Genomic DNA, 25,971 nt, shown 5'->3' with positions numbered 1-25,971 from the left:
TTGACAAATGCAATCAGCTATGTAATTATGATTACTATCACCCAAAACAAAAAATATAGTAATATACTTATTTATCTATTTATTTATTTTTTATAATATAATCTCCTATAATAATAACTATTAGTTGATATATGGCTACACTGTAAAATTAATTGACGCATGCGCAATACATATATGTTTATATTCTTTTCCAACATAAACTATTTAATATATCTAAATACCTAATGGCTATTGTTATTATTTAATAACTTGATATACGTTTTAATATTTTGTTTTATATCTTAAAATCTTGTTTTTCTTATAACCTAAAGTACTATTTATTTATTTTACTGCTTATAATTAATTACTTCAATTAAAATATTAACAATTTATCAATAAGAACATGGAAGTGAGTTACGAAAATGAAGGTAAGATGTATATCAGCAGCATAAGATTATGATAGTTATTGTAAATATATTCTTACTTTATCGATAAAGTAGTCTTAATTATCTGCATGTACATGAAGTGAAATGTATCCACAAGATCACTTATGAAAGGGTCAACAATTATATATAATATTCTTAATATATATTTCAGTTTTTTATTGTTATAGTGATTAACATAGAATATGCCTATAGTATACATATTAGCAGATACATGTCCTACTGTATGCTCTATAATGCATACCATAAATGTTTTTTTCACCATTGTAATCATTATTTGACAGCCTTTAAAATAAAACAGTTCAACTATTTTTTCATCTGGAAATATTCAACCTTTTTCAAAATTAAATTCCAGCTATTTTCTCTTAATTTGCTGTCATTTAAAAAATGGCATGGATTATTTGCACGATAGAGATTAAATGTGCATCATACCATTGTTGTTAAATTAAGAATCAACTTTAATGATGACAATAAATATCTAAGTTAACTAATCATAAGTTTTATATTTAATATTATTTAAAATAAAGAAGAAATTATTAAATATGCAAAATCTGCTTATGAAAATCAAATAATTATACTTTTTCCCTTAAATTGGAGAAATGTACAATATAATGTATAATAGATAACAACTTCTTCAACTTTCAAATTTTAGTAATAATATATTATTTCATGCAATTATACTCATATCTAATGAGTAAAGTTAAAATGTTCATGATTCTATAAACTAAAAACTAAATAAATGCTTAGTTTATGCATTGTTATTTCTTATTAGACATGTACTTTTTAAAAAACGGGTGAATATTCTCTGTAAAAACTTAGGTAACTTTCTTAACTTTTAGAGAAAATTAGTGATAGCGCATAATATCCAATAAGTTAATATATTTATATTGTAAACTTAAAACAATTTTTTTCGTTATTTTAATAGTACTGATATAATAATAATAATAATAGAAGTGTAAGACATGGATAGATAATATTAGATAAAAAAAAAAATAAACTAATTATTATTATTTTTGTTAGGTTAAAAAGGTGTAAAAAAAAAAAATTACTATAAAATCAAAAATGTCTTCACTAAACATATTGAATTTATGAAATAACATTTTGTAAAAATTATTGTTTAGGATATGACAATGATTATCAGTCTAAATCTAAAGGAAGTATTTTGACTAGAAAGAACAACACGATGCCAATATGGGGCAATGAGCGTACAATGAATTTAAATACTCTAATTTTAACTAATATTCAATCATCTCATTATTTTAAAGGTAACTATGAAGTATATATTAATATATTAATTAGTATAAATTAGTATTATTGGATTCTTTAATTATTTTTTTTTTGCTCTGACTATTTACCCAAAACTTTATGTTATATATATAATGAAGATATACAAAGTGATTGTTTAATCCAACAACACTCATTATTTAAATTTAATAATATTTTTAAAATTATTTTTCTTGCATAATATTATATTAATATTTTTTGAGGTACTTTGATACTTAAAAATCAAAATTTAGACAACTAGTTTTTAAGTTATATATCAGTATTTAAAACTTAGGTGAGTGCAGTAGTAGATCAATATTTTGTGGGGTATCCCCTTATCAATCCACAACTTTCATTAAATATAAGTATTTAAAATTTCAATGAAAGGTGTGAATTGATAAGAAGATACCCCGCAAAATGTTAATCTACTACTGCACTCACCTAAGCTTTAAATACTTATACATAACTCAAGAATATTCTGCTTTAGTGTATGAAATTAAAAATGTATGTTGTCATTCAAAAAAATAAAAAACTTTAAAATTTAGTTTTATTAGATTAGAAATTATGTAAAAAAAATATTTTTAAAAATAAATTAATGTTTACATAATAAGTGTTATTTAATAAAAAAATCACCTAACATACAGGATATTTTTATATACTGTTTAATATATGTTTTATTATTTTAGTAAATTTATATGAATTAAAAACTTACCATGAAGTTATTGATGAAATTTATTATAAAGTACAACATCTTGAGCCATGGGAAAAAGGCAGTCGCAAGACTTCTGGACAAACTGGAATGTGTGGCGGTGTAAGTATTTAACTAATTATTCTTAATAATTGTGTAAATAAATTAAATGTGTAAATAATATTAATTAGGTCCGAGGAGTTGGTGCCGGTGGAATAGTATCTACAGCCTTCTGTCTTCTGTATAAATTGTTCACATTGAAATTGACTCGCAAGCAGGTAACTGGGCTAATTACCCATTGCGATTCACCTTATATACGTGCTTTGGGTTTTATGTACATCAGGTAAGTTTTTGATCAAACTATCCCAAAGTGTATAGTGGAAGATAATTGTTTCAAGAATAATAACAATCCTGAAAGTATTCCTATTTCCTGTTATATATATATATATATATATATTATACATATTAATTTTTGGTTATGATATTTTAAATTAAATATCTTTTAAATGTTCTGTTTAGGTATACTCAACCTCCTGGTGATTTATGGGATTGGTATGAATCTTTCTTAGATGATGAAGAGGTAAACTTTTCTTTCGTTTTAGTGTTCTCAATTTAATTGATTAGGTTAATTTCTATACATTTTTTAAATTATTATGTATTGTTTGATATTACACTAGGAAATGGACGTAAGAGCTGGAGGTGGCCAAACAATGACAATTGGCAATATATTAAAGAGCTTTCTGTTCAAATTAGAATGGTATTCAACGCTATTCCCTAGAATCCCTGTTCCCATTCAGGTAGGTATGTCGGCTAAACACATTCATATTTATTATTTTTAAATCTAGTTATACTATAATAATTATCATCAAAAATATAAATTAACATTCACATTGTTTTTAGCAACAAATGGAAAAGAAAATGAGTGAAAAGTATCCTCCAATAGTTGACGAAACGCCTAGAAGAAATGTACCAGAAAAGAATTTTAGGTAATACAATATTAGTTTTTAATTTGATTTATTTTATTAATTGTGGACAAAATATTATAGTAGAGATCGAGATGACCATAGAAATAGAGGAGATTTATCAGAAACATCAAGGCCTCGAGAACGAATTGAACGTAGAGAAAGATCACACAGAGATTATCGTGATAGAGATTATGAACGCAAGCCTAGTCATGCAAATTCTCGAGAAAGGTTGGGATAATTTTATTAAATAAATATAATAGATATTTCAATACTGGCAAAAAATTTACCATGAGAGAAAGTTTTATTTTTTATTTATATACATTTTTAAAAGTTGTTTTTAAATTTCTAGGCATAAATTTCATGTACTAGGAAGTACCTAACAGGAAAAATATTTATTTATAATTTTATGTAATGTATTTGTAAATTAGTATCTTATAAATTAAATATCTCTAAAGATGATTCGTTCCAAAATGTGTGATTATTAATTTCAAAAAATAAATATATATTAGTGATACAAATGAAGTATTCAATGGAAAAAAAAATATTTGATAATTTAAATTATGCTATTACATGTAAAAAAAATTAAATAGTTTTAAACTAAATAAATATGTCTTTACTTTTAATGATATACCATTTATTTAAATTTTATTCAAATACTTATGTTTATTTTTTTCTTAATTTTAGATCGCCTTATGTAAGTCGAAGAGATGATTATAAAAAAAGGTAATGAATTTACATTTCAGTTAATTAATAATAAATAATAAATATAAAATTATAATAAATAATTTACGATTTTAGTTCTTCTAGAAGTCCAAAATACGGCAGCAGTAAAAGAAGAGATCGAGATGATTACAAGTAATTTAAAACACTTTTATTTGTGTTTAAACTAAAAAATGTTTAATATGTAAGCAAGTCTGAGGGAGTCTATTAATGCTGTTGTTTATCTTGTACAGTATACAATTTGTATTTGTAATTTTTTTTTAAATAACTGATTGGAAACCAAACCTATTATAAAATTAAGCAGTAAATATCTAGATATTAATAAAAATAATAACATATTCAAAAGAAAACAAATGTGTAACAACTGATTGACTAAATTAATTTCTTAAATATTAAAATTGTATTTATATGTTTTAGGTCAAGATCGAAATACTGAGAAGGGATATGAAAAGAAAAAAAAATGTATTTAATTTTTTCTCTCCATTAACAAAATAAGTGAATGAAGTTCTTAGTTTAAGTTGTACATACATACTTTAATAAATTACACAATTTCTGTATTTTTAATTCATTTAAAAAAAGACAATTAATTTTCAATAATAAAAAAAAATTACATGTTAATTGTTTATAAATATTAAGATTATTTTTCATAGTGTGTTTCGTTCCAAGCCAATTTAATTGTGTGCCTAGATCTAACATTTTCTTCATAATTTTCTGCGATAGAACTTTTGATTGGATGTAGTTCTTTCCTTTTTATAAATGAAGTAATTTTATGCCAAAAACCATTCTTTGTTTTCCTTGCACTTCTTTCGTCATAACATTGAATATAATCACTTGAGGAATTGAATGCAGTTGTATTATCAAACTCTGGTATCCAATCAAGAAATTCAGCTTTAAATATTGTATTCATTACACTTTGATATACCATATCAGTAACATTTTTACTGTACAGGAAATCAACATGGTTGAATTGATCAAATTTTATGAGGTGTATCCCTAATCTATTTGGTAAACGAGAATACAACTCCACCACATCCTAAATACCACACCAATTAAATATTTAATTACATTGGTTAAAATATTCATATTGACACATCAATATAAAATGATTTATTACTTAATTAGCATTTATAAATCAATAATAAGGAAATACAATTAATATTTACTTACTATAGGATCTGCTAGTATATCATTTTTAGCATAATAAAATGCTATGGGAGCTATTACATTACTCAAATTGTATTTTGGCGGATGTGAGCAATTATAAACTTCAAAGTTTTTTTCTATTCCAAAATCAAATTGTTGAAAGTTTTCTTGAAAATACATAGTTTTAGAAATACAATTGATCGATAATTTAAATCTAAAATATTATATTTACTTGTAGTGATTTCTTGTGCAAAATGAAGTAAAGTTTTCACTGATGTTCCAGCTGGATTGTGACCCAATATTATGGGAAGTAAGGTCTAGAGAAAAAAAAAAAAAAGAGTACTAAAAAGTTTATTCATGTCCTAGGGCTAAGAATTAAGAAATGATCTCATACATGTATGTGTTACCTTTGTCTTAGTAACGCTAACATACCCAAATTTACCTTCTAGAGACAATATTGTTGTTGCTTAAATATTTACGTGTTAGATCTATCATAAAACATGATGTAAGAACATTATAATTATCTCTTGTTAGTTTTTACAATATTTTAAATTTTATGATAATATAAAACAATCTGAAAACAGAAATATTGTTCAAACTACAAATTTGCTATGGTGTTCCTTTGTAACCGGATAAAAAGTTTTGATTTTGAAAAATGTAAAAACTACAAAGTAGTTTAGAAAAAAACTTTCATCTATAAAACCGAGAACAAACCCTTAAAAACGTAAATCGTTAAAATTAACATCGAGACTTCCACCAGTACTACACTCTGTTGGCATTACATATTTATACCTCAATATCACCTATCGGTTGTTATATAAAAGTTGATTATGTTTCGACACAGTGATGAACTTTGTATAAACTTTTTTAAGCTTCAAAGTTTTGTGTTGGTTCAAGTTAGTTTTATACCGTTTTTTTATATCCTAATTAATACCTACTAGTGTCTAGTTTTATTTGATGTTTAACCAATTTACCATATCAAATTGAACAGAATCTTCCCCAAACATTTTATAAACGATATACTTTTTACATAACGCCGAATTCATAGCGTCGTCACCACACAAATATTTATTCACTAATTTACTGGCAGCATTTTGCGGTAAAAACGCACCTTTTGAAACCCAATTTGAAGCTTTCTGAAATAAAATAAAACGAAATTATTAGCTATTTAAGAGTAGGTAGGTTAAAAGATTAGGATCTTAAAAACATTTAAACACACTTGTATTTGGTTTGCATACGGAACTAAACTATTTAAAACAGAAGTCATGTGATGAACGTAAGCTACAGGAGCTAAACTTATTTGTGCTCGTATTTTATAATTATATTCAGGGCGCACAGAGCACATAACAAAAAACATACAAGATCCCATTGAATGACCGATGTAGTATAATTGACTTCGGTTCGTGCGTTCTAGGATGTAGTCAATGGTAGCCGGCAAATCATAGATACCCATTTCGTGAAAACTATGACAAATAAAAAACGAATAAGCCTCGTATCAATACCTACCTAAACTTAAAGGTATTTAGAGGGCAATGGTTATTGGCAATTTTTTTTTTTAACATACACAGGTATTCAAAATAAATTAAATACGTCTGGAAAGCTCATTCTATGAGAGTGTAAATTTCCTGTTTATAAACTTATTGACTTATTCTGATACAACGTAATTATAACTATAGCTCTATGTATAATTTAAGAATAATTTGATACCTATTTAGTATTTTTTAATATTAGCTAATAGTATGATTTTACTTAGAAATTAGAACAATTATAAAATCGTAATACAAACAATCCAATGTGAAACACTAGATAGAAAAAAATTATACATTTCGTGAGTCGACTGCATTATATTACATTTATACGTAGAAAAGTAAAAAGTATATCTATGAACTACATTATAGCTATTTTTATAAGTAGTACCTAATTTTGGCTTTTTGGTCAAACTATTGATACAATCTATTGAAAACTAGATTTGCATGTGAATTATGAACGTATGGGTTATTTGCTTCAAGTTTTTAATTTTACCTAACTGTATAGCTGATTGTATATAGTTTTCTCGTGGCAAACTATAAATAACTCCAATCGTAAACGACGTAAACTCCTTCAAGTTTAAAATATGTGTCTAATGTCTAAAATTATGTACCCAATAATAAGCTACATATTTTATTTTCTGTTACTAATAACAACCTTATAGACAAACAAATATTTGGTTTTTCATGAGTCTCGCTTTAACATATGTAACATTTTATAAATTTGGTTTCAAGGTGCACATCCTTGTGTGTGTATTAAATATCAAAACCACGAATTGTATATAGATTTGGCTGTGGTGACACACGCACACGTTCCTCGCGTAATTGGGTACCATCTAGATCCAATATTCTACTAGATACACTTTCAAAGTTAAAGATTTAAAAATTTTATCAATTATAAAATACAAAATTTCTTCAAACTACAAGCTCACGAAAAAAATGCATTATGTTAAAAACCAATACATTCATCGTCTGGATCATAATCTAAAGCTAACTCATTAATGTTACCTACGGAATTAGTAACTAAAAAATTATCGATACCTAAACAATAATAATGATAAAAATAATTGTTTGTACATATTGGTAAAATCAATGAACTACATAACGTATACAGCTATACAGTAGCTATCTACTATCTATTCGTCAATAATAGTAATAATACTAGAAAAAAATTAAAAAATCATTTCATCAGTTTATCAAGTTGTCAAATAAAAATAATTAAATTATAATTAACAATCATAAACTTATAAACAAACAAACACTTAAGTTAGGTACAAATTTTCCACTTGCACTAAACAAAAGTGTGATGATAAATTAAAACATAGATGTTGATAATATTAGATATAATATTAATTATGATAAATAAAAATAATATGAATAAATGCAAAAGAACATAATAAATACCTAATAAAACTATTTTTTATTGTTTGTCCATTTGAACAACCACTTGCTATTTTAGGGTCCTCGTAGATTAATCAAGGGCCAATTCTCACTCTGTCAACTTATCTTCTAATTACTGATTATTTGTTTTTATTGTTTTTTAAAATATGTTATGTGTTATATATGTATAATTACATATATAGGTATGTTAAAAGAAGCAACAGAGCATTAGAATTAATCAATACATTACACAATTGAATAATAATAAAAAACGAATTTAAGTTAAAAAAAATTGTGTTTAAATGAAACCGAGGATTTATTTTAAATTAACTAAAAAGTAAGTAACAATAATAATTAGGTGATCAGATACTATTTTTTAGGAGTTCAATATAGGCAATTTCCTTAAATCTTTAGTTGTATATTGTGTAAATGGTTAATATAGTCAAAAGGTAACAAATAAGTGAATCACACATAAATGTGTAGGACTATGTTATTTAAGAGAAATAGCTTTTTCTAGCTTAATTTTTCACCAATTTTGCTTATTTATCTACATATATTTGCATTTCTGAAAAAATTTGATTTTGACCTTTATGGGTATTGTTATTTAGCTGAAACTCATAAGCGCAAAATATGATCCAAATGCAACTCAAAAATGCATAAAAATTACCTTTTTATTAAAAAAAATAAGAATTATAATGGTATGTTTAAACTTGCTAATATATAAAGATTGGTGTGATAACAATAATTTACAACTTAATGTTAGTAAATCCATTGATTATATAGTAAATTTATATTATATAGTTTACTATAAAACTGTACAGTCAATGGTAAATCTAAATATATTATATTTAATGTTAATAAAATGAAAAATATATTTTCAAATCTGTCTCTTTGTGTTTATACATTTAACTGCAAATAATGCAAATATTTAAAACATAAGTGTGATTATAGATTTAAATTTAAGGGTGTATTAAGTAAATAACTATTTTTAAGTTTAAAATTCTTCGTCACATTTAAAATACAATTACTGAAATACGAATACCTATACGAATAATATATTTAGCTTTAGCTCAATCGATTTACCATATCCAGACTATATATGGGTATACCTATATAGTATATGGGCTATGTTTCAATAGAGTGGGGTAGTTATTATATTATTAAGTGGATTAGAAGCGGTCACTTTCTGTCTTTGTCTAACACACGTGGAACATAGCTGATAGAAATTAAGGTACTTATAGTTGTTCGATTTAAAATATGTAAAGATGTTTTACTTGGTATACAAGTTTACTTTGCATCGGTCGAAGCACTTTTTCGATTGTTTTATTATTTAAAATTAATATTTTGATGGGAATAAATATTTTAAATTTTAAACATTTATCAATAATTATTATTAAATATATTAAAAATATTAAAAATATGCTTCGAATAATGCAAAGTAAACTTGTATACCAATTCAATCATATTTACATATTTTAAATCGAACAACTAGAAGTACCATAATTTTTATCAGAAGCGTATAGCTATTTTTTTATGTTCCACGTGTGTAAGACAAAGACACAAAATCACCGCCTCCAATCCCCTTAATATTAAAATATTAACTGTAACTATTAATTATCTGTAATATTATATGATACGATATAGGCAATGGGCAGTAACGCAACTAGAAAAAAATTTCGGTGGGTGGGGGGGGCTTATATTATTATAATATATATATACATATAAGATAAGTATATAGGTTATTATACTAAGCCTTGGAGAAAGGGTTACAACCTCTTAACCAACTCCTCTGGTTGTGCCACTGACGGTAGGTACCTAAATGAACACTTTTATTTGGTTATTATTATTATAATTATTATGACTATAAATACGTATTTATAAGTACTAGAACTAGACAAGGCGTATACATGATTTGTGATTTGGTTGGAGTTTGCAATGCATTTTCTTGTGTAAGTACCTATTTGTGTTTATTCTTTGATACAAATAAATACATCATTTTTATTTATTATTTATTATTATTATTAATAATAACTCATAATCATAATTAATTGAACTTATACAATGATATTAAAATGAGTAAAAAATAAGAAATGTAGGTACTTTAAACCACCATCAGCTTACGATGAATAATTTTATTTGGTCGCTCCGAAATATACTCAGTCATCTTTCGTTTATAATTACATATTATGAAATACATTTGTTTTCCGTTAAAATGTTGGATATTTTAAAATAAGCTAAAATAGTTACTTGAAGTCTTGCTGTACATTCTCAATATACAATGTGTCCAAAAAGTCCCGTATTACCCTTGATGTGTCCGTAGAAAATCAATATATTTAAATACGGTTTTTTTACAGTAATAAGTATGGAAATTTTGATTAAATGGCAAGATTCAATTTTTTTTCAAAAGTTATCAAAACATTTTTTTTTATGCAATTAAGTTTTTTAAATTTTTAGAATAGCCATTTTGTTAATCATATATTTTAAAACAGTTGAAAAAAAAAATTATTAAAATTGAATAAAAATTAACCAAGTTAGGGCTAATAATGTTTTTGAATTTCTAAGAACAATATTTATGTTATAGGGCACATAATTATTATTATTATTTCAGTATTGCTTATAGTGTTAGTGCCACCTAGAAAAAATTCTTAAAATTTGCTCTGTTGGTGTGTCTGAAACACAGATATATACAACTTTTATCTTACGTTTAGAGATACTTTTTTTGTTTTATAGTAGACAAAACACTTCAATCTTCAACCAGTTAAACTTTGAGAGTGATTCCTGGTAGAAAATCTAAGATCCGTATTTTTAAAATTAACTTTAATACAATTTTATTTGATTATTAGAATACAACTTGGTTCTTACACAATACACATACTTAGAAAGTTCAAAACTCAGAATTTGGAACAGTAATCATAAAAAGGAAAAATTAAGGGTGAGTTTGCTTGGCGAATTACCAGTGTATAATCCAACTCACGAAGGAAAAAACCCGTCGTCTACGAATATTTTCCCAAGTTTATGGTTATCATTTACTAAGTTTAGTTAACCAATAACCTAACCGAGAAACAATACGTCTCATGAAAAACATGATTTTTTAAATTTCTCTTCTTGTAGTCTAGATTATAAGTGTAACCATAATATAAAGTATAATGTATAATTGCCTAAAATTCCAAAATTCTTCATTATCTGGACTGAGACTTTTGTGAGTACGAGAATACGTGTTTCCTCTTGAATTTCCTAACCACACGTCGAAACCATTATCCGCTAGTTGATAAGCTGAAAAATAACATATTTTTGTTTATTTAAAATATAAAAATATGCACCTATATAGTCCTATAAGATGATTATATTACCATTATCTATCACTTTATTAATATTCTTGGTAAATTTAAACGACAAAATACGTATTTTTTAATTTCCTATTCTAACAAATCAGAATATTTTTTTCAACAAATTTCAATTATTATATAGTAATATGTATCATATTATTAGAACCTAACCTTATAATTATCAAATGTTGAACTCATGTCAATGAAAAATTTGATAAATCTAAAATTACAGAATGCGAATAAAGTTATAATACTAAACTAACTATATTATAAAGTTTAAAATTTAATTATAATATAAATTGGTAACAAAGCACATTTTGCTTAACCCCATAAAATATTCTACTGTTGGAAATTGGAATATTAACTTAAAAAATAATGATATTGATATTTTTAAAAGTAAACAACTTTAAGAATCCTTTTGATTTCAAATTATGTAAAACAAATATATTATATTCAAATAAGAAAGAGACCGCTATAGTAAGTATTTATGATAAAATTCATGACTGCAGCATATAATAGTAATAAATTAGGTAATCACCTTTGCACTTGCATATTATGTAAATTTGAAAACAATATCGAGATTTAAATTTATTAGTACATAATCAAACAGATTTTATTAAACAAATAAATTATTATAATATAATTTACAGGTCCAGATCAAGGATTATATTGCATAAACATTAAGTAATGTATAAAACCGTTACTTTATAGTAACCGTCAGACCATCGACGATTCTTTTAATTAAAATATCAAATAAATATTTTTTCCATGTGACTTAAATTAATTGAAAAATTCCTATTTCGAATAAGTAAAAAAGTTTCCGATAAAATCTAATCCTGAAGTATCATAAACTATTTATGTACTATGACAACTATATAGTACAGTATAGTTGTTGTTTAATAGAAATCGTTTACTTCAACCTTACAACAATACAGTTAAAATAAAATAAACTCCAATACTCTATTTAATTTTATTATTTTACTTTTTATACATAATCTACGATTTATAATAAGATTAAAATATATTTTATTATTTATTCAAGTTGAAAATCTGTTGTAGTTATGACAGTTATGTAGAATAATAGACAAATTATACAAAACATACAGATTATTCCACGGAGATCTGTCAAATTAAATAATGAAATCACTTTTGTTCTAATCAATATTTTTATAAAATTTCTTTTAAATATAATTCATAGCCACTTGCATTACATTTTAATTTATTTTTATTTTTTAATACCAAATATATAAAACTTAAAAATTGATTAAAAAAATTTCCAAAATATTCAAAATAACAAATTTGTAAATCCGATTTAAAAAAAAAATTAGGTAATAAAAACATTTATTTAAGTCAAGTTGCTGATTTTTACAATTTTTTTAAATATCAATATTCTCGTTAGATAAATTACGATCTAGTTTATGTTAGAGACATTAAACATTGTAATTTAAAAAAATATAATTTTTTTTAAAAATATTTTATATGAAAATTTTTAAATAGGCGCATGTTAAAATCTAACTATTTTTTATTGTTTTACATAAACTAGATCGTAATTTACTTAACGAGAATATTGATATTTAAAAAAATTGTAAAAGTCAGCCACTCAACTTAAATGTTTTTACCATCTAAATTTTTAAAAAAATAAGATTCACAAATTGACTATTTTAAATATTTTGGAATTTTTTTTATCAATTTTTAGTTTATTTTAATTTTAAGTTTAGCGCGAATGTTTATAAATTATATTTAAAAGAATTTTTTTTAAATATTGATTAAAACAAAAGTTATTTCATTTGTCTGGTCTTCGTGGGACACCCCATATTTTATAAACACAAATAAACGTTAAAAATATATTTTATATATTTTAACAAATACCTAACTAGTAAAATAAAGGCAATTAAATTATGCACAATCTATAAGCACCATAAATATTTTTGCGATAATATATCTTAATATATATTTCATATATATTATTAAAAATACCAAGACCGTACATGAAGGGGGTTCACCCCCTCCCAAAAATTTGTCTCGCATTACGTAAACTTAGAAATTATTTTATACACCACTTAAAAGATTTGTATACTCCTAACCCCCTACCCTCTCGAAATTTTTTTTTGAGTAAGGCCTTGCCTTTGGAATAGGCTATTTATTATAATTTATAATATAAACGTGATCATATATGAGTTAAGACTTACCCAATGCTTTCGCGGGCCCGTTGATTATCCAGTCGGCAGAACTAGCAACAATTCCGTGTTGTAAAAACACTGGGAAGTTTCTGAACTGTTTAGTAATTTTTCCGTGCGGTATCCTATGAACTTCCAATAGATATCCATCCTTTGTATCCAATATATGAGTTTCAGATGGATAACCGTGGCGTTTAATTATTTTTGGCTATTAATGCAGGTAATAAATATTAAAGCGCTTGCTATGATGTAGAAGTATTAATGTATTATACACATCAAAATATCACACATAGATATATGTAATAAATAATAACAAAAAGTACTAAAAAATTTGATTGAAAAACAGACCTTAAATCATGCGGTAAAAGACGAATTTGACGAATTAAAATTTAAAGGCTAGGGATTTATAGGATTTGAAATGTTTAACCACAAAGGTTGTAATTACACATAGCGACCATTGTTGTGGTATAAAAATCACCCTGCAAAAGTTACTCTTCGGGCCATTCTAAAAGTCATCAGACATTTCTAGCAATAACTAAAAATTCGTTGGTTCCTAAGCAAGGACGATTTTTCAAAGGAGATTAAGTTAATTTTAAAATAAAAGTACATATCCAAAAGGTTTTAATTTATGTTGTAATTCTTACCACACTTAACGACGCGTCTGGAATATATGCATCTGAAGCCGAGATCGTAGCGATAAATACGTTAAACAAAATTATGAATTCAAAAAAGGAAATCATCTTCACGTTGTCGTTATTACACTGCACAACTATAGATACCTTATTCGTAAAATAAACATGCACGAGTGCGACTACCGATCAGAACACAATGAACGACGATTCATCATCGTGTGTATAAATAATTATAATGAATGTACGTACGTAAACGGCCGTCGTATTGATAATCTAATGACCTTAATATGAATAACACTACCACTAGATCAATCAAAAACCGTACACAAAGGTCTGTTAAGAAAAGCCTATGACAATGCGTGATGATGCGTAAAGGTCGTAAAAAACAAAAACACATTTTTATCAGATTTTTTTATTCATAATAATAACATGCATAGGAATTTATTATACGTGTATTCATTTATTTGTATTTATAACAATCTATATTGTTATGTATGACGCTCTAATGGGGTTACAAAAAAAAAATTTCAACAGCAAAAAGGTAAACCCAAAACCCATAAATGTTTTGTTCAACTAATTATGGGAACACCATTCATATGCGTTGTAAAACATCTGCATCCAAGGGGCACTATTGTGATCTTTAAGCCTTTCTGCCAACCCGTACGTGTACGGCCACTGCCACATGAATACACTTCGTTCTGGATGCGGCATTAACGCTAAATGTCTGCCGTCAAATGAACATATACCAGCTATGCCATCTGTAAAATAATATAGATGAGTACAATAACCAAATGCCAGACCAAAAATCATTGAAATTATCAATATCTTGTAAAGACGACGCATTATACTAGGGAATAGAAAAAAGACGTTTAAAATAGCCTTTTTTAAATAGATTTCACAATAAATATTTTTTTTTTTTTAGAAAAAGTTAAAATATAATACGATATGTTATAGTTGTAGTGTATATTTATATAAAAAAAAAAAAATGTATTTTACAAATTATAATAAATTTCTACATTCTACATCTACAGTGATAATATATTTTACAGATACGAATTTTAGTAATGTAGATAGTACAATTACGTATATATTATCCAGGAGCTTATATATTTTTTTTCTGCATATCGTCCTTTGGAGCAGTATGTAGCTACTTCAACTTTAAGGATAATTTCTGGTAGTAAATTAAATTTAGATAGTACATTAACAGTTTGGTAGGATGTCAATACATCATAATTAAAAACATTTGAGCAATTTTCAAAATAATCGGACAAAATTAAAAAAACCACCAGTTTTCGGACATTTTAATTTTTTTGTCATTCAAATATAAATAACTAGATTTTTAATAAAATTTTCACCAAATATTTATACTGATATAATACCATGATATGATTTTCAAAAGATTTTGGTTCTTTTTGTGGTATAATTAATTATACATTTGTAATTATTTAGATATTTAATTTTTAATTTATGATTTCTCATAACTTTTTTTTAAAAAACTCAATGTAAACAATAATATTAAGTTTTTGATGAGTGATTGTATAGTAGTGATATATCAGGGGCGGATCCAGACTAAGATAACAGGGGGGGAGAGATTTTTAAAAGTCACACATTAATTTTGATAAAGTATTTATTTAGGTACATATACATGTTACTTTCCACTCTCGTACAGAACAAAAAAAATATTTTTTATAATAATAGTAATTAAAAAATACATTACTATAATTTTGTTACCCTTGAAGTATAATTACGTTAAAAACTATAATCAGAGACTTCAAACTATTTTATTTTGAGAGAACGGGGGGATGGCGATCGCCCCCCTGGATCCGCCACTGTGATATATATTATATACTTTATATTCTTAAAAATAACAATTTATCTTCACACAATTTTGATTATTTTATTGAAATCATAAAATAATTAAAAATTTGCAATTATTTTTTTTAAGTAAAAATAATTTAAATATTAAATCCTAATAGCAAAGGATTGAAAATATAATCAAAGGTTTTTCGTAAAAAAGTAAAAATCTTGAAATTACACTTGTACTATTTTTTTTTATAAAAATTTCAAATTTAAATTTAAAAAAAATTTAATATTTGAATGAAGAATAACAATTTTAATTCAAGATTTAAATATAAACTATTATTTGTAAAAACATAAAACTTTTTGTCGCTGCATATATTATTACTTATTAAATATACACATAATAACATTTTCAAAATAATTAAATTCAATATTTATTACACCCATTCACATTATCAGTGGCGTGCTCAGCTTTTTTGAAAGGGGGAGATATTCATTTTTGACTTGTCATAGAACCTAATTTTTTTTCATATAGATAATAAATCATTACAAAAAAAAACCAAAGGGGGGATAGACACCCTGATCTCTTCCCTATGAGTACGCCACTGCACATTATTCTAATGTACCTATTGACTTATATGTAATCAAGCTATTAATTTTTTATGAAACATAACAATTATATATAATACAATCTGTGTTTGAAAATATTAGCTTAACCTATCATATTACTAATAAAAAAATTAATTACTAATATAAATAAATAATAAAATATTTTTAGAAATATAAGATGACTGACTGTATCCACTTAGAATTATTGTATCATCGTTTATGATTGAATTCAAATTTAATGCATCCATCATTATGATCTATTCAATGACAAGGTACATTCAACGCCTATTATACAGCAGAGCGATTTCCCGTGTATTTTTCTATTTGCAATTTAATGAGTTTGCAGTAGTAATATATTTCATATATTTAAGTTTATATTTTTAAAATATATTTGGAAAAAACACTTATGACGGCTTCCAGACAGACATTTTTTTTAAATACACAAGTTACCATACTAAATAAACAATATTTTATGTTTTCATAATATTTTTTGTTGTTTATGAGTTAAATGACAAATTGTGGTTTTTGAAATTAATTAAATTAAAACATAACAATATATTTTTTTATATATTGATATCGGCCTTGGATTACAATTTAAAATTTTAATAGTTAATATGTGGATAATTATGAACAGTAAACAATAGCTTATAATTGTATTCATCAAAATAATTGATTTCATCATGGTTAAAATTTTACATGATCATAAAAATAAAAAATAAAATGCAAATCAGGATTTTTAAAATTTTTAAATATTAATCATAATATAGGTATTATATAAATAAACATTAAATATTTAAATTTAATTCAAAAAAAAAAAAAAAAAATGCTAACTTTTTGTAAATTAATTAAAATTATGTGAATAAAACATTTATTCCCATTTTTATCTATGTGTAATACTGTAAAGTATCTATAAATAAGCTATTGTGGTATACAAATCTCCTAGTAAAGTAAACGTCTCATGAATTTTTCAAAATTATGAAAGTATATAGGTTTTCTAGTACATAGAGCTAGGAATAAGAGCAAAAGCTTATACTTTATTTAAGTTAAGAAACACAGCTGGTAACTGACTAGTGTGCTAAACTACATAGCAGGTGTATGGTGTATGAATGGTTGACTTAATGGTAAGAAATAATGGATGTTTTCTGACATTGACCAACAAAAACACTAGTTATTGACAAATGTTTCTTAACTTGAACAAATTTTAAGTATTTTCAAATGTTTTACTGTAGACCATAAGATAAATAATACAAAATTAAATTAAAATTTTATCACTTACCTTGAGAACCATTAGGATTCATTGGATAATTTTCAGTTGGCATATTTTGATCATCGACAAATGTAATGGGAATGCAATTATTAGAAACAAGAGCACTTTTGACATCTGAATTTCGGAATTCAAAACGACCTAAAATATAATTAAATTATTAAATTATTTAGGTTAATGAAAATATAAGTGTTATGATTGTAAAATTAATCATGTATATTTTTGTATTACATTTTTTTAAAATTAATTACCTTCAGCATGAGCAATCCATACTCCAAGTATACTTTCATCCATGTTTTTAAACATAATAGCCTTTGAAGGATTTATTTTAACCGTACTAAAGCGACTTTCATATCTTCCTGACTTGTTATGACACATTATTACAGGAGGATCATCAATATTTAATGAATTACTTTCATTAATTTCACCTAAAATTAATGTTTATATAAAACTAGATGTAAAGTTTTAAATTATTTATATAAAATAGAAAAATTAAATAAATATTTACCAACTAATCCAAGATTACACATTAGTTGACAACCATTACATACTCCTAAACTGAATGTATTCTTTTTAGACATGAAAGTTTCTAAACTCTTTTTAACATTGGGATGGAATGCTAAACTTGCAGCCCATCCTTTGGCTGAACCCAATACATCTAAATAGGTAAAAAATTATGATACTAAGTACTTATTTAATATTAACACATTTACTGCGTATACAGTTTGTATGTTTGTTTCCCAGTTCTACTAAAAATAAATTGTGGTACAACTAATAAATACATATTTAATGACAGTGATGGATAGAAAATACTCATTACTTAATGATGGCTATGTAATTACTAATAAAAAATATATATTATTGAAACGTAAATATACATTAATCGTGGAAGCAAACAAACCTTTAATGGTACAAATATTTGTTTACGCAATGAATGTGTTTTCGAATATCATACCTCCATAACTAAACCCTCCAGGGAAAATTAAACCTCTAAATTGATCAATGTTAACTGCTTCGTTTAAAAGATCTTGGACAGTTATATCCCATACTTCAAAACCAGCCTTAAACAAAGCCACACTCATTTCTCTGTCACCATTTGTTCCTTCTTCTCTGATAACTGCCACTTTCAAAGGTACATCTAAATACAAATTTAAGCATTTCATTAATAAGCATCTTCTTTTTCGTTTATAATAAATATGTATTACGAATTACGATAATACAAAATGTGAAACATAAAAAGTAAATTTGATAATAGTTACAACTAAAAACTGGGAAGGAGCAATTCATAAATGCTACTCCAAGGGTACAGTATGAATTATATGGAAAATGAATGAACACAATATTTGAAATAAATAGTGATTTTTATAGCAGTAAGAAGGAAAAGCAGTTTTTAAGATTTAAGAGCTTAGGTGAAGTATGGTTTAAGTATAGTTGCTACCAAGGAGTATTTGTAATTAAATTGAGGACTATTGATTAGAAAGACTATATTATTATAGTGTTGCTCAACATTTAAACATATCTCATAATAGGTTACTGTAAGCCATAAACTATGATTATGTTATGCATATTTAGTTGAATATATAAAGTATTCTTCATACCTAGCACAGCTAATGGATTATTTAATTCAAAATTACAAGAATAAACCGGTCCTAAACGGTTTTCTAAAGAATTAAATTCTTCTGCAGCTGTAATAACATTTGACTGGATTTTTTCGATTTCATAACTTGTTCTTTCCCACATTTTGAACACTTCAGTTAGTTTAACATCAAGTATAGTTTCCCCTGATTTTTCTATTACAATCTAAAAAAAAAAATAAAATAGAAAAATAATTAATAATTTTATCATACAACTATCAAATAATTATCATTTTTTTATTTATTGTACAAAATAAAATATTCTAATAACATACACGAGATTTGTTACCATATGTTGATGTGCGACCAATAACATATATTGGTACATTTATTTCCATAAGTACTTCATCGACATTTTTTGTGTCTACTTCTAAAACCCAACCACATTCTTCAGCAAATAATATATCTATAATATTTCCACTAGATATATCTTTAATTTTATTCAAATCCACATTGAATCCACAGTATCCACCAAAAGCCATTTCTAGGAGACATGTTATTAACCCACCATCACTTATATCATGACCAGATAATAATTTTTGGTCTGAAACAATTTAAATTAAATAATAGAATTTACTTTTTTATAAATAATTAGGAACTTATTTTTTACTTTTGATAAGTTTTTGAATAGATTTAAATGCTTTTTTCAACATGCTTGGATCATCTAAATCTGGCGCATTAGTGCCTAATTGTCCAAAACATTGGGCTAAAGCTGAACCACCTAGTCGTCGTTGACCACCAGACAAGTCTACAAATAGGAGGTAACTAGCATCTTCATTTCTATGACTTTGTCTTGGTCCTTTAAGATCAGGAGTGATCACTAATCTTACATCTTCACATTGAACGTAGGTTGAGATAACTATAGAGCCTATTATACAGTTTATAAATAATTTACAATATTAAATTATAATAAATAATGTAAACTAGATACCAGGTGCTTTGATGTTTTCCTCGCCAACTTTAGCCGCCATGCTCAAAGAGTCTTTACCACCATCAATAGCTATTCCAAGTTGTTTCATTACTTCACACATAGCTTTACAAGCATAAAACATTTCTGCACCTTCACCAGGCAATTTTGCAGGCCACATCCAATTACCACTACATTTAACATCCTGGAATGATAAAAAAATTAATTAATTTTCATTTTCAATATCTATATGTTAGAACGTTCTCAGGGGGGGGGGTTGTAAAGATCCCCATGAGTTTTTTTTAAGATAATATAAAGTTTACTGTTTAATTTAGTAATAATATATAAACATAAAATATATTTTCATATCCCATGCCCAATGAAAAATCATGAGAACGCCTCTGTCTATATGTAGTATATAAATATTTTATACTTCTAAACATGATATAGGAGCAAACACTAAATTCGTCAATGACTCGGCTACCGCCATTCTAGCTCCAATACCTGCATTAAGTAAACCTTTAATAGGTTGTTCACCAATGGAAGTTGCAATTCCGACCTATAAATGTATATAAAATTTATAGTAATAATAGCGGGTAGATTATTTGTTATCTTACTGTATCAAATAATGAAACAACAGTAACCGCGACATCACTAAGAGGAGTATGTAATGGGCCAACACATTGTTGTTGAGCTATTTGACCTGTTACAGAACGATCAACTTTGTTTGTCAAATATCTTTTACTACCTACAGATGGAAGTCTTAACACTCTGTTCAATGCTTCAATAACTGTTAGATTAGGTAAAATAATGGGTACATTGTCTTTTGGTTGCCATGACTGTTTGAAAACTTTACGTGGCACTTTAGTCAAAATCATATCTAGATCTAAGTTTACAGGATATTTTCCATTTTCAGAAATAGGATTATCATCTTCAGTTAAAATGACCTACAACAATTCCAAAAAAATTATAATTAATTTTGAAATGTACCTTTTAGTTATCAGAGGTACCTACATAGATATAAAATAATTACAAAAATATTCATCCCTATGAGATTGTATACAAAAATAATTACATAATCTTACATGCTTTAAAGTAAAAATAATATACCTTTCCATCGTTAGTAACAACACCAACAGGTAAAACTGGGCATCTTTCTCTTAAAGAAATTTTATTTAACAATTCTAAATCTTTTTCGTCACAAAGAATAGCATTATTTTCTTGATACTCAGCTCCCCAAAGTTCTAATGCATTAATTGTAGGATCACCAAGTTCAAATTTATTTGCATAAATTATAGCACCAGCTGGTTCTACTATTTCTTTTAATACATTTCCTAAAAATAAATCTTACATTGTAAAATCTAATATAATTAACAATATTATGATGCCAAGGTACAATTAAAAGTAATGTTAAATATTATTATAATTTAATATTTACCATTTCCACCAGCCCCTTGATCATGAATACTTAATATAGGATTATAACCGGGATTTTCAATACAAGCTCTAACAACTCTATTCATTTTCTGTTCCATTTCTGGATCACCTCTTTGGACAGCATCAAATTCTAAACTAGTCTTGTTTACTCCCTGAACTTGGAATGAACTTGCTGAACTGCCACCTAAACCAATTCTATAAACGGGTCCTCCAATTTTCACCACTTGTAATCCTTCATATGGTGTAAGTTTAGTAGTAAACTCAGCCAGCATTGTGCCAAGTCCACCAGTAAACATAATAGGTTTGATCCACTCGCGACGTTCATTATTCGCCATCATACCAAATGAGCGAACAAAACCACTAATAACAGGTTCACCAAACTTGTTTCCATAATCTGAAGCACCATTAGAAGCTTCAATAAGTATTTTAAGTGGACTGGCAAAATTTTGGGGATAGTTGAATGATTTGTCTTCCCATGGCAAGTCATAACCTAGAATAGAATTAGCACATATCATTTTGATCAATTAAAAATGGTTTTATAATGATTAATGAACTATTAGTTATGATTGATATAGTTTTAATTTTTAATACATAAATAATAATAACAAAATCATACATTTTATAAGCCATAATAAATATAATTTCATGAATACCAATAATAACTCTTATAATAATTAAACTATGTACATTTAATCATTAAATTTGCCTGTCAACTCTGATGATCATGCCACCAGAGGTGAACAGTAACAGGTGGTGATTTGGCAATTTCCCCTTTAGATAGTTAGTAGTGGAATTAATTTTATGTAAAATCATTTTTTGGACTGTTGAATTTTCAAATTGCATAACATTTGTAAAAGATCACTATAGCCAAAATTCATACTTGAATCACCTCTGATCAGCAGTCAAATAATAATTAACAAATAAAAAAAATAGATAATAAAAAAGTCAAAAATATACCAGGAATGAATAAATTGCCCACGCAATAAGCTGCAGTAGCAGCAATACAAATTCCACCTCTTCCTACAGCCTGGACATCTCTAATTCTTCCACCTGTTCCAGTAGACGCTCCACTATAAAAAATATATTTAAATTATTTGACTGTTTCTTAAATAACTTTTAGGTAAAATACCTAAATGGTTCAACTCCAGTTGGAAAATTATGAGTTTCAGCAGTAAATACTAAATTTAAATTTAATAACTTAGAAATATATTGACTGGGCCCAGTTGATTTTGTTGGTTTAATTTGATTGACTTTAAATCCAATAATAGCACTGAAAATTTAAAAGAAAAAAATGAATAAGCCATTGTACTAGGCAAATCACAGTAAATGATATTACAAACCTGCTATTGTCATTAAACTTTATAACATTATTAGGGTTTGAAAAATTTTGTGTTTCAATAATCATGTCTAACAATGAAATATTTATTGGTTCTCCGTTTATAATTAATTCACCCTATAAGAAAACGATTTAATAGGTTATTGTAAAAATTAAAAAATATGTTTCATACCTACCTTAAAAAACCAATGACGACTGTGCTCAGAGTTTGACTGAGCTAAATCAAAACATTCTACGGTAGTAGGATTCCGGTTGGATTTTAAAAACATATTAGTATAATTTTCAATATCCCATTCATCAAATGCCAAACCTACAATTTCATTAATTAATACTAAATTAAATGAATAATATGAATGAATTATAAAACAAATAAATACAACAAATGACATTATTTTTAACAATGTAAACAATAATTATCAAAATGAAGCTCTTTATATCAGCATTATTATAAATACTACCATATAAAATAGTATTCAAGTATTACTTCACTATCAATTAAAATGTAATTTTCACATTAACCAACCAAGTTTTTTATTGACTTCAATCATAGCTTCAACACCTCTGCCCAGTATATCAACTTCATACCAACTTTCTTTAATGTCTTGACTTTTAAATGATAACAAAGGAGATGTATAAACCATTTCAGTCATTTTGTCATATAAAGCAGTAGTTAACTGTAAAATGTTAATATAAATAATCCAATTAATTACAAACAAATTTGAACATTTAAAAAATATATATAATAGTATAGTCTCTAATAAAAACCTCTTGAGTCATTTCAACTGTTAATAAATGGTTATTTGTGAATGTTATTAAATATCGTGTGGATTTTTCTAAACGTCTTACAAAGTTCAAGTTGATTGATTTGCAAATGGATAAAACATTGCTTGAAAAAGGCGTTGAAAAATTCAATCTAAAATTTAATTATACAATCAACACTATTTTAAGTAATAAATATTGAAAATTTTGTATGTTAAATACTACCTTGGGCCAACTTCAATCAAAATGCTATTATTATCTTTTTTATCTAAATAATTGCTCTTGGATAGTCCATGACGATTTAATGGATCCGTTAACAACCATTCTAATTTCTTTAATTCTTCTGAGGACACATTATCATGTTCTCCAATGTCAATGTAAAAACATTGTTCAATTTGAATGTCTAATATATCTTTAAATATTGATTTGAGGCTCAAAATTTTATGCGATTCTCGAATTGGTAGATTCTGTATCCTTTGAAAATATTGTATAATAGCCATTCTGTAACTAATCAAATATTAGTTGATTCAGTTTAAAAGTAAGCAATATTATAACACAAGTTCAAACATATATTTAAATCCATAATAATTTACCTGTAAATATTTTAATATAATAGTTCTTTTACGGAAAGATTTTAAATGTTTATCCAAAATCAATTAATAGCGATCAATCCCATAATGTATGAATGTATGATACCGGTTGAAGACCACTTTGAAAATGATTTCCAATATGTGCTCTCGCTAAGGTCTGTACAGTCTGTAAGACACGTGCGTAAGAAAAACAGTGCGCTCAACTCGCCGACGTGCAACAGGTCCACGTGTAGCGAAAGGTGATAGGTGAGTCGATTAGATATTTCGATGGCAAACCTATGCTGTGATGTGTAGTCTCAGGTCGGAGGATGATACACTGATTGGGATTCGATAACCACACAGTTGTAGTCAGCCGGTAGCCACCGGTCAGACAGTAGATACTATAATAAAGTACTAGTTGTAAAACAGATCTTGGAAAGCGACAAGAAAGCCGGGAGCGAAAAAATTGGATGGCGGGAAAAATTCAAGGATACCTACGGTTGCAGAACAGTGTAGAAAACAATGGGATTAACAATACTGAACAAAAATAATCATCGAGCGGCGGTCATTGCCTTTAATTTTTAAATATTTCTATTGAAAATTACGATATCTGCATTTTTATTTAATTGTCTCATTCGATTACATATAAATATATAAAATTATTATAATACTAAGTAGTAAGTACTAAATACTAACCAAGTACCCAACCATAACAATTGAATATCTATAAAATATTATATATTAATAACTATACTATCTATACTTATCGACTTTCGGAAAATATGTAGACCTTCAGATTATAAATTTTATCACGTATACGTATATACTACACTACACACATCATTATTAGTTATTAATTTAATTTATTAATGAAATTACATAGGTTGTACCTAAATATTTGTATTTAATTTTAAAATATTGTTTAATCAACAGTCCTTAAAACTTGAATTCTCGATTATTATTTTAATTTTCGTTTGCTATTGTACACGTATTGTTAACCTATTAACATTAACTATAGTGTTATCCCGGAATACAGATTGCATAGAACCACTATTAAGTATTAATCGATTCTTCAGTTCAACGGTCAAAAGATTACAATTTAAAATAAATTCTTGGCAGCAGTTTATTAATTCAGATTTCAGATAAGATTCAAAGGTTTAATTTATATGTAGTATGACGAATTATAGTATGCACAATTATACAGAATTTAAGTTATTTATGAATATATTTGTAATATCAAAATAAAGTCTTTTTAATCTTACAAATAAAATGAGAACATATTCATGAACAAATACTGAATGTAAATATTAAGTAATAGGTACATAAATTAATTTTACGCAATTTTTTTGGCATACAACTCTATATACCCCTGTCAATTTATGTATTTTAAAAGTTATTTGAAAAAAATCTTAAT

At 26.0% G+C, this 25,971-nt stretch overlaps 3 protein-coding genes across 8 annotated transcripts; 1 reads left to right on the top strand and 2 right to left on the bottom strand.

Annotated features, from left to right (window-relative positions):
• The first annotated feature begins 253 nt into the window (after window positions 1-253).
• LOC113551952 (pre-mRNA-splicing factor 38B) lies at window positions 254-4,689 on the top strand. 4 transcript variants are annotated; one of them, XM_026954558.1, is made up of 11 exons: window positions 254-407; window positions 1,544-1,687; window positions 2,372-2,496; window positions 2,565-2,716; window positions 2,893-2,953; window positions 3,051-3,170; window positions 3,274-3,359; window positions 3,423-3,566; window positions 4,023-4,061; window positions 4,137-4,193; window positions 4,476-4,689. In XM_026954558.1, exons 1-11 carry the CDS (start codon window positions 383-385, stop codon window positions 4,492-4,494), a joined length of 972 nt encoding a protein of 323 aa, XP_026810359.1. In that variant the 5' UTR covers window positions 254-382; the 3' UTR covers window positions 4,495-4,689. The 4 variants fall into 4 exon arrangements, 2 of the variants coding, with proteins under 2 accessions (XP_026810359.1, XP_026810358.1); XM_026954557.1 differs by having other exon boundaries at window positions 3,420-3,566; XR_003405151.1 differs by lacking the exons at window positions 4,023-4,061; window positions 4,137-4,193; window positions 4,476-4,689 and having other exon boundaries at window positions 3,051-3,174; window positions 3,423-3,564.
• LOC113551951 (gastric triacylglycerol lipase-like) lies at window positions 4,600-14,469 on the bottom strand. The gene is made up of 8 exons (XM_026954555.1): window positions 14,255-14,469; window positions 13,623-13,818; window positions 11,266-11,380; window positions 6,421-6,664; window positions 6,176-6,337; window positions 5,434-5,518; window positions 5,226-5,368; window positions 4,600-5,091 (listed from the first exon to the last, which is right to left on the bottom strand). Exons 1-8 carry the CDS (start codon window positions 14,348-14,350, stop codon window positions 4,696-4,698), a joined length of 1,437 nt encoding a protein of 478 aa, XP_026810356.1. The 5' UTR covers window positions 14,351-14,469; the 3' UTR covers window positions 4,600-4,695.
• Window positions 14,470-14,653: 184 nt separating this feature from the next.
• On the bottom strand, window positions 14,654-25,176 carry LOC113553080 (phosphoribosylformylglycinamidine synthase). 3 transcript variants are annotated; one of them, XM_026956223.1, is made up of 21 exons: window positions 24,582-25,176; window positions 24,214-24,489; window positions 23,995-24,142; window positions 23,753-23,903; window positions 23,406-23,539; window positions 23,234-23,346; window positions 23,023-23,163; window positions 22,851-22,963; window positions 21,895-22,383; window positions 21,567-21,790; window positions 21,074-21,403; window positions 20,890-21,015; window positions 20,481-20,661; window positions 20,160-20,417; window positions 19,825-20,093; window positions 19,514-19,715; window positions 18,871-19,053; window positions 18,424-18,573; window positions 18,167-18,343; window positions 17,928-18,056; window positions 14,816-15,000 (listed from the first exon to the last, which is right to left on the bottom strand). In XM_026956223.1, exons 2-21 carry the CDS (start codon window positions 24,486-24,488, stop codon window positions 14,816-14,818), a joined length of 3,978 nt encoding a protein of 1,325 aa, XP_026812024.1. In that variant the 5' UTR covers window position 24,489; window positions 24,582-25,176. The 3 variants fall into 3 exon arrangements, with proteins under 3 accessions (XP_026812025.1, XP_026812024.1, XP_026812023.1); XM_026956222.1 differs by having other exon boundaries at window positions 24,214-24,495; window positions 24,582-25,175; XM_026956224.1 differs by lacking the exon at window positions 24,582-25,176 and having other exon boundaries at window positions 14,654-15,000; window positions 24,214-24,488.
• Window positions 25,177-25,971: the final 795 nt, after the last annotated feature.

The sequence above is a fragment of the Rhopalosiphum maidis genome, chromosome 2 (genome assembly GCF_003676215.2).
Source record: "Rhopalosiphum maidis isolate BTI-1 chromosome 2, ASM367621v3, whole genome shotgun sequence".
In the NCBI taxonomy this organism is placed as follows: Eukaryota; Metazoa; Arthropoda; class Insecta; order Hemiptera; family Aphididae; genus Rhopalosiphum; species Rhopalosiphum maidis.
Note: the sequence above shows the minus strand (reverse complement) of the source record. Positions and strands in the feature narration are given on the sequence as shown.